Raw genomic sequence first — 10,264 nt, 5'->3', positions numbered from 1 at the left:
GATGATGAGGAGGAAGGTATCAGAAAACAGGTCTCTGAAAAAGCAGCGGCAAAAATAAATGCTGTACATAGTGCCTGACTTTTTAAATGAGGGAACAATTTGTTAATTCATCTTCGGTTTTAATAAATACAGCCTATAAAGTGAGGGAGCATAATGTATTCACAAAAGTCTGTAACTACACCAAAGGAAAGACACTAGTTAAAAAATATCCAAACAGATTCCTGATTAGAAATAATTATTTGTCTTTGGTTACATCTTTTTGTTTCCTCAATGGCCAGGAACAAGAAGATAACACCCCCAAGGAAGACCACAACGTAGATTTACGTGATGAATGACTACTAAAGATGAAATGTAAATGTTATAGGATGATGGGAAAAAGACAAGGTACCAAGTAAATCCTGCGCCACAGGCAGAGGTTTCAGTTCAGCATTTGTCTGGCCCTGATCATCTAAATCCCTGAAGGTATCATTCTTAGCCCACATAAGGCAACAGATTTCACTTGTCTCTTTTCAGACTGAGCACGCAAAATGAATATAAATTATTACCTGGTTCCTTTCAAGGTTCAAAACAGAATAGAAAACTCAGACTCAAATAACTATTTGCATATTTACAAAAGCAACTTATATACTTTTAATGTAAATAAATATATTGTTTATTTACATTTATTTATAGTTCTATTACACAACATAAAGTATATATTAAAATCATTTTGCTGTAAATTCACATGGGCCAAGGAAGAGGCTTATGTATTGGAACAGTCCTGAAAAATCATTCAGATGCGTCACACATGGAAGCATTAATCCACATATGGATTAATACTGCTTTGTAGCTACTAGTCTGTGTGCCCTAACTTTAGGAAACCCTCAAGAACAACATTTAGGGCCTTCTGGTCATGAAGCTCTGCCAGCAAGTGTAATTCCTGTGGAAGCTCTCTCCCTTCCAGCACGTCTTCTCATAAGCAAGATGTCCCCTGACAGCAAGTCCTGCCCAAAACCCTGTTCAAGAGCTTATAATCATCAGCAGTGTAAGCAGTTGGAAAGGACCTGGTATCTGACATCTCTTTTTCCTGTGGATTCTCTGATGTTTGATAAAGGGTGAGCCTTTCTTTCTATGGATTACTTCTCATCTACATGGATGTCCATCTTCATGAAATATGCAGGAACTTAATAGCTCTGTGGTCTCGATTCCACCACACTCAAATTCAGACAAAATTGCCCAATGTTGGATACTTACTCAGAGGCCAGGAATGACTGACATAAGCAGGCACACAAACAACAAGTGCAACGCCACCATTGCAGCCAAGAAGGAAATAGACTACCTTGCTGTTCTGACTTGTCTGTTGAACAGTGACAACCACATTGCTATTAATTGAGAATTATCACTTACTGCCAGCCTTATTACAGGTGAGTAAGTTTTTGAAAGAGAGGCTCCTGAAGTGCAAGGAAGGTACTTCTGCATATATACAGTAACATCAGAGAAGATCTCTTCCTGATTTCTGTACCCTATGCTATGCAAATGTGTAACTTCACTCCTCACCTGATTGTCACAATATGATTAATGCAAAGCACTCCAATTCTCACGCTGAGCAACATGGCAAATAAGCAGAGAAACTACAGTTTTAATTACCAGCATGAACAAAAGTTCTTAAACCATCCATGTATAGTCTGTGTTCAGAAACTCTTTATGAAACTAGCACTTGAGATGGCTCATTCAACCGTTCTCAGCTGACTGGCCTGGGCACCAGGAACATAAATACTCACTTTAGGATTCTACCAATATAATAGTAATAGTAGTATTATGCAGAAAGCCTACAGTGGAGTCATGACTCAACAGGATTCCAGAGCTGTTGTGAGCATTTTATCATTAAAGGAGGTTTTTGTTATTTGGAGTCAAAGGAGATGGTCTAGAAAGCAGCAAGGCTGAAAGGCAGTCCAGCAAGTAATTCCTCCTTTAACAGTGAAACATCTAATTTCTTCAGTAATTACATATTTGTCTACAGCTGACAGGTACAGAAACATTCTGATCAGCTCTCTGCAGTCACAGAGTTGCAACGACTCCAGAAATAACACTTTCCTTAATTACTTGGGTGCTCAGTCTGACCACTGGATGACAGCCAAGCAGAACAGTGGACACGCAGTTAACACAGTATGGAACCTGGGCCATCACAAACAGATCAACTATCAACAATCCTCTTGCTGATTAGGAAAATATTTATCTAGGTGAAGAGATGAAAAAGAAATTATCCATCCCCAAATGCTGGTTAAGGAGCAGAGCATACAGGCAAGGAGTATTTAGATTTTAAATGGACCTGTCTTCTTAGGCAGAATACAAATAGCTGAGACAACACTTAGACATTATGACCCAGCCACTCAGCTCATCAAAGTATGAAGATATGCAAGTGATGTCGATATTAACTGAAGAATTTATGCTGGATGCAACTCCCAGCTGAATGGTTGCCTTGCTTTGACTTAGCATCAATGAATTTTACCTCAGACCCTCACTACAGCCCCCTAGTATGTGCCTGGTTTATCCGAAGATCATTTTCTGTTGCTTTCAAATACCCAAATTAATTACATATGAGGAAGTAAGCAGATGAATGCAAAAGTAGGTAAATGTCTGGTGTCATCTTCCCTTTCCTACACAGCAAGTTGTTGCACACATGCACCAGTACTATCAACTTTCATGCAGTTCTTCCCGTAGATTATCCTGGATATACCAGTGGGAAAATGTTCAATGGTAAAGTCAGCAAATGTTTTAAAATGCTTGTATGCTGCTTTAGCCAGAGGAAGCTTTATAGTCAGTCCATTGCTCAATACAGTCAGCATGTCTGAAACACTTATGCTTCATCAACTGTAAAAGGTACTTTCATTGCTAGAGAGTAATCACACAGAATCACAGAATGGTCAGGTTTGGAAAGGACCTCTGGAGATCATCTAGTCCAACCCCCTGCTAAAGCAGGTTCGCCCAGAGCAGGTTGCACAGAATTGTATCCAGGTGGGTTTTGAACGTCTCCACAACCTCTCTGGGCAGCCTGTGCCAGTGCTGCATCACCCTCAAGGTAAAGAAGTTCTTCCTCACATTCAGAAGGAATTTCCCGTGTTGCAGTTTGTGTCTGTTGCCCCTTGTCCTGTCCCTGGGCACCACTGAAAAGAACCTGCCCCATCCTTTTGGCACTCGCCCTTAAGATATTTGTATACATTGATAAGATCCTGTCTCAAAAAAAAGAAAAAAAGAAGAAAAAAAAAAGAGGTAAGCAGCAGCCATTTCCTAGGTCTGCAGTCAAAAAAACTCACATTCAAGTTCTGAAAACATACACTAACTGCAAATACACTCCTCAGGTTCAAAACTATATACACAAACTATATAATATATTGGAGGATGTGGAGTGATCTGATGCTTATGGATGAATCACCCAGGGAAGAAAAGACATGGCAAGTTATTCTGAGGCTCCACACATTCTGTCATCCACCCTGAAACTATAAAGCAGAGATATAAGGCCTTAATGGATGACCACAGCACAAGAAATTGAACCTAGGAGCCAGTCACTGTTCAATGCCCAACAGCAGGATAAATTGGGATTCAGATTGGGATTCTAGTTTGCAATCGATCACTGTCACCATTCAAAGTTCAAGGCTCTCCTTACTTTTCCTGGGAGCACTGCTGAAGGTGATCCTCCACTGTTTCTTCAGTCAGTCTGAACCAAAAAGAAGTTTCCCATTACTGTGTTTTGTCTTCACATCTCCTTCCTTTTTTTTCAAGGGTGATTTTCTGAAGCAATTTGCCATTTTTTTTGTTTGATTTCTGTCTAGCACTGTTTTCCCTGTTTATCTACTGTTTTATTACACTCTGTCTATACCTTAACCGACCCCTACTGTTTCTAATCCTATGCCTTTTTTAGCTCCGATTTACTGAACTTCCATTTCCTCTTTTCCTTTCTTTTTTAATTTTCTCATTTAGAAATCACATTTCGTAATCCTTTTTGGCAGCAAGATAGAGGTGTCATGTACTTGCTGGTGTGCAGATGCTTTCCTCATAAGCCCAAGATCTTTTTCATCCAGATACTAAAAGAAGTTGATTCTAAAGGCAGACTTAGAGGTAGGTACATGGTTATGTACTACCTAGTTAAAGCAACGATACGCTTTATTTAGAGAATTTTGAAATAAATTGAGACTGAATGGGTAGTCTCCTATCTGACTACTTAATCCTCTACTGCATCTGTATTTTTTGAATCTCAAATTCCAGCTAGCTAGTTATATTATTTCTTAAAGTCCTGGCAGTGGAAGTTCAAAAAAAGCCATAAGTGAAAGGGAATAAAACAGAATATGAACCCAACACAGGAGTTCCCTTGTGGAACCTTAAAACTGATTAGTGCCACTTTCTGTAAGGTTCAGATCAGATGCGATCATCTGTAAAGTCAGTCTTCCAGAATAAATGTCAAACAGCATGATTACCAGAAAAAGGCCAAATGGTATAAGACTTTCAAGCTTTGCAAAGCTCAGTGTGAGAGGCCCTTATCCCTCCAATGACTATCCATTGACAGAAACTGAAGGAGCACAAAATGTGCCAGAGGGAAACACTGATTCCACACAATCAATAATTTTGATTTTCATGCTGTCACAATTCAGTAGTAAATTAGGAATCAGAGGATCTACCAAGAAATGCCAGATGGTTCATTATGAAATACACCAGCTGTCCTTTTTCCTCCAACGTCTCATTTTAAACTGGTGGAAAATTAAGTTACTTTAATCTACAATAAAAACAGACACCAAAATAAAGGTTCAAAAGGATTCACCTAGTCTGCCAGCATGATGCCATGTAGTGTAATCACTCAGGCATTTCACAAAACAGATCACATATTTCCACTGAGGTACCTCTGCTTTCAACACCATACTGGCCCTTGTGTAACAGAGATCATAGTGTCAGGCTAGAAAAACTGACAAACAGCTGTTAGTGTAAACTGGATGAACACCTATACAGTTAAGCTACCAAGGACGAGTCAAATGCATACATCATACCTGAAGTCTTAACAGGGCAGTTAGCACGATTCTCATTAGATGTCATGTCAAAGGTGGCTCCTGCAGTAAGTCCCTGGGAATAGAAAGCAAAGGCAGTTTTAGAGGGATATACATGAATGGCTTGAGATGAAACTTCCTAGTTCAACAGCAATACACTTATTTCCAAAACACCCGTGTATTTGAACGGAAGGCAGGGGGTAAAGAAGTTACTTAAAAATCATATCTACGTTCACTATATTTGGGTGCTACCTTTGCAAAACCAGTAACTCAGAACTGTTAATAAATAAATCCTTGGGGTTATAAAAGGATACCTTCTCAGACATACTGGACTAAAACTCTCCTATTTCATTTTAGTTGTATTACTTAAGGGATTAATTTGGCATGTTTTAAGAATATAACAGACTATGCATATTCTTCAGAGCTCAGTCCCAGTTATTACAGCACAGCCAAACTCTTTCCACTAAGGTTTGCTAGATAACAAATCTATCCTTCAGCCAAGCATGAAGATGTAAGCCATGCAAAAAGAAGTGGTCCAGGGGGACATTTTTCACATTGCCTCACAAAAAAACCAATTAATTTTCAAGTTAATTCTTCTCAGCTCCCTAGCTAAAAAAGACGACTTAATTTCTGTTGCTAACGTGAGTGTTAGCAAAGTCTAAATTACAGCCCAGTGAAAAATGTGTATGATTTGCTCACCTACGTAGCTGGTTTATGTGTTTATAAATTTCAATCCTTCAAAAACTTTTGGAAGGTTACTCAAATGTATCATTGTTAGACCTGCAGCCACAATTCCTCCACACTAGTAATGCAAACTACAGTAGTTGGGGGGGTTAAGTACACACAGTTACTCCTCTGAGAGAAGAAATAAAAAATTATTTCATGGACTTTACATAAATGTAGTCACACAAGTTCCTTTTTCTTTCTTGGAAATTGCCAGGCATCTCTGAGTATACTGGTTATTCTAGGAAAAAATGGGTTTAGGCACCAGGATTCCCTTTATACTTTCAGATACTTGGTACCTCATACTTCTATGACTAAGTGTCTAGGATGAACAAGAAACAGTGAAACAAAGTGAAAGATCAGCAAAAGATGAACCAGTTCTAAAATTTAGATATGGCATTGAGATACAGCGCTTAAAAAACTCAAGAGAAACAAACATTTATCTTTATTTCCAAACAAGATAGAATTTTAAAATAAAGTTTAAACATTTCCTTGTAGTATTACTAATACAAATATTGTTGGAATGTGAAAAGAACTTGTTTTCCCCCCTTAAGCTGCTTACGTGATTTTTTTAAAGTTATTTCTCCTTTAATAACCAACAGTTTTAATAAGCACTTGACACATAATTTTTTTTAAATAATACATCTATGTATTAAAAGTCTCTCCTCTTTCAAGTGTTTTTAAAAGATAAATTGATCCACTTTGGAAGACAATGTTTATACTACCTCTTTTTAGCAGTATTGTAAACAATGCAATCTGTTTTTTAACATAATCCACAGCTTCTTCAAAGTGTCCTTTTGGAGGCTGTAGCCCTTTTTTCAAAGGACCTTCAAGAAGAATGTCTTTAATCAGTATTCATTTCAAGTAGATTTTTTAGTAATTTCATAAAAAAATCCAGTCTGAGAAGTGTTCTCATAATTGTAAATAACTAAATACTCAAATTGTAAAAACTATACTAGAGAGCAGTTAGATAATTCATACGCTGTTCTTCCAGATTTCCTTTACTACTGCTTTTGGCATATCTTTTTCTTTCTTGTCTTGCTATCAAAAGATTACGTTACATACTGGAGAAGGTTAAATTTTGCCAGAACGGAATGTTTTATGTAATACTAGCCTTGTGCTGAACACTGACAATGATAAATGCTGTGCAGTTAACTTCCTATTATTGCGTCCTTTATGTCCCAAGGACCTGAAGCGCAATACCGAGCCAGGGGAGAAACTGCCTAAGAAATCTGTATTTTCTGCTTTGATTAGCTTTAGCTAGCCACTTGCTGACTTTTTTGTTGTGCTTAAGCACCTACATGCAATCTAAGAGGTTGATAAGCAAAAGAAAATTAATGGCTTCCCAGCCTGCCTGTGCTTCCCTCACCTATGGAGAGGTTTTGCCAAAAATCCAGTGTTCTCTGTCTTTCTTTGGACAGCAAGGTATTACCTCTGCCTATAGATGGAGAAACAGAGATAAAGTGAGTAATGTGAGCTGAAGTCACGCAGCGAGCCAACACCAGTTAGTAAAATATAATTTTATTCTTAAACCACCCTTTTACATCCATAGTATCGCACTTCTGGAAAGTAACGACACAAAACCCATTATTTCTGTGCACGGGTCTGAAACTATGATGTGTGAAATGTGACCACCACCAAACACTGAGCCAGGGTGAAATTAATTTGAATAAAGGGCTTCAGCCCTCAGGAACCACCTGCGAGCGGAAAGGGACCACGGGCAGGACACAGCTATTTACCAACCACGTCTGGTTTTGCTGATGGCATTGCTAGCACTACCAGCGTAAGTATCTACCAGTGAGCATCACCTTATTAAATTTAATCATTTGTGATTTTCATAGCACTCTCCACTTAGATTCAATCTTTGTACAATGCTGTTTTTGTAAGCTAACTTCTACGTGTTCACGTTACCACACAGTGAGTGTTCCTGAGGCTTTGGTGTCCCCCATTTGTGTTGAAACTATCACCACATTTGAAGCCCAAACACCAATTTCAGCTGTTTTCTGACTACATAGCCTAACTGTTCAAGCTGTTTTTCCTAACTCCTGAGAAACTACTTTATTTGAAATACGAAGTTTCCATAAGCCATGGTTATGGAAACAAGCGTATTGCTCCTCTATTTTAGGGAGCTTCCGAAGTGCTGTGGGCAAAGGAAGCAACGCTGCTTCATGGAGGTGGATAACACCTGAGGGGAGCAGGGCAGCTGGGCTGTTCTGTACCCGACTCAGCCCTGGGCGAGCCGAACGGCTGCCACCACTCGGCGCGGAGCGGGGTCCGGTAGCTCCACGCCGGGCCCCACCACCTCGGGCCGCGCCCGCCGCCGCCTGGCCGCCCCTCGGGCCGCAGCCGCTGCAGCACGGGGCTCAGCCACGGGGGCGGCACGACGGCTCCGCAGCCGAAACCAGCGCCCGGCCGAGCTCCGCCGCCCGGGGCAGCAGCGTTTGCCACCCCGGTGCTCGGCCCCGCCTCAGGAGAGGAGCTTCCATGCGGCAGAAGGACGAGGGCGGCGAGCCGGTAGCGGCGCTGCCCCGCTGCTCCCCGAGCCTCGCCCCGCGCCCCGCCTCGGAGACACCCTCACGCCGCCGCCCACCGCCGCCTCCCGCCCTTGCGCCTGCCCCGGCCACGCCGCCATTACCGGCCGCAGCGGGCGCTCGTCCGTCGCAGTGAGCGGCGCGTTGCAGGCAGGCGGCGCTGGCGGGGCTCCGGCGAACCGTCGAGGGACAGATCGGTGGACGACAGAAGCGGGGAGCGGGCTTGGCTTGGGCGGCTGCTGCGGCCGCAGGGGTGGCGAGGGAGGCGGCGGGCGGCGCGGCACGGGAGGCCGCGGCGCGGCACGGGAGGCGGGAGGGGTGCGGGGCCGCTGCTTCCACCCCGCGCTGCCGTGAGGGGTTGCTCCAGGCTGTGGGGGCGTGGGCTTTCCCCAGGCGGCCCGTGCATGCTTTCTGTCAGGCTGGTGCCCCCCGGGTGACCCCTGAGGCAGTTGCCTGAGCGAGGTTGTGCTCCCTGCCTGGCCTGGCCTGTGCCTGTCTTGGGTGCTGGGCTAGCTGGGGTGCTATTAAACATGCTCTAGTGAGTGGATTTGGTGGATTTTATTGCTTTCTCAAGGCTGCTATGATGCCACAGTTAAGATCAGGGAAGGTGGTAACAGCTAGCAAGGGGAAGTCAGCCGACAGAATGGTCACCAGCTCGGGCTCTCTGGGTGCGGGGGTAGGACATGAGCCGGCGAAAAAATCAGTAGTCAAGCAGAGTCCTCACCTGGCACCAAAGGGAAAACCTGAGCAGCTCTTGTCATCCCATCTGCAACCTGCCCTGCTCTCCAGCATTTCCTGTGAGCAGTTTGCTTCTCTTGTGCCCGTGCAAAAGAAGCAAGGCAGGAGTAGCCAGAGATTCCCAGGTAAAAGCAAGGGAATACAGTGCAGGAGGGCTGCCAGAAGCAGCAAGGATGTAGCTTTGGCAATTTCAGATGCTCTATGTGAAGATGGGCAGGCAGTGACCACAGCTGCAGCAGCGTGTTGGGAAGAGCCTGTAAGGAGTGAGACAGGACAGGGTCAACAGGTTTTTTTCTTAGGAACTACTTTGCAAAATAAATTCTCAGCAGGGATTGGAGGGAAAGAACATAGTTCAGAAGGAGTGAACCTCTCAGGTTTTCAGGAGAGTTCAGGGAAAAATGACAAATATTCCTTTATGGAAATAAAACCACAAATTCCACCCTCAGAGGAGGAAATTAAGGGCACAGAGAGACATGGTGTTTCCTATTTGCCAGTACCAGAGGTGTTGCAACCCAGCAAGGGCACATGTAGTACTGAAATGAAAAGCCCTGACTCCATGATGATACCGAAGGTGCAAATCCCAGATCATCAGAAGAGTTTGGCGACTCGGGAATCCTTGCCTGAACCAAAACCCCATGAAGAGGTAGATATGCCAGAGAAGTTGGGTGGGTGTTCTTTAATTGGATCAAGAAAGCCAGGGACACAGCAGAAACAAAAGAGATGCTTGAGGAAGAAAGAAGGGGCATCTTTGGTGAAACCAAAACAACAAGGTTCCAGAGGGAGTGGCACATCTGCCTTGCTAGAACTGTATACACAGTGTTCAGAGTGCAAGAAAGGAGCTGGGAGCCTGAGGAAGAGGGCACTGGTGTCACAGCAGCTACAGCATCTAAGTGGCCAAGAGCAACCAACACCCCAAGGAAAGATGCACGAGCATTGCATGAAGGAGGAACAGCAGAGCTCAAACCCTCAGAAAGGAGCAGGCAGCCTTGGAGAGAGTGGTGAGTACTTGTGCCCCATTGTAGAAGTACAGGTGCAGAATTTGGGCTCCCAGGTCAAGGGACTGGTGCTGCATTAAGACCCCATTAAAAAGTGGAAAAACAGGAGGTAATTTTTTCTTTTGCAGGTGTGTCTGTGTGGGACAAAGTCATGGGGGCAGGAAAGAGTGGCCTCTACATAAGTCAAAGTGGCTGCTAACTTAGCTCAAGAAGTGTAGACGTAAGAGCTAAGGTCTGCTTTACAGTACTGTACAGTACAAGAAAA

General features: G+C 43.2%; 1 protein-coding gene across 1 annotated transcript in view; it reads left to right on the top strand.

The window, feature by feature from the left end:
* The first annotated feature begins 8,302 nt into the window (after positions 1-8,302).
* The window catches only part of TOPAZ1 (testis and ovary specific TOPAZ 1), a 42,884-nt gene continuing 40,922 nt past the window's right edge, over positions 8,303-10,264 (top strand). The window contains exon 1 of the mRNA XM_056337947.1: positions 8,303-10,002. Within this exon, the coding sequence (XP_056193922.1) occupies positions 8,847-10,002 (1,156 nt within the window). The 5' untranslated portion in view covers positions 8,303-8,846. The remainder of the gene's footprint in view (positions 10,003-10,264) is intronic.

The sequence above is a fragment of the Falco biarmicus genome, chromosome 4 (assembly GCF_023638135.1).
Source record: "Falco biarmicus isolate bFalBia1 chromosome 4, bFalBia1.pri, whole genome shotgun sequence".
In the NCBI taxonomy this organism is placed as follows: Eukaryota; Metazoa; Chordata; class Aves; order Falconiformes; family Falconidae; genus Falco; species Falco biarmicus.
Note: the sequence above shows the minus strand (reverse complement) of the source record. Positions and strands in the feature narration are given on the sequence as shown.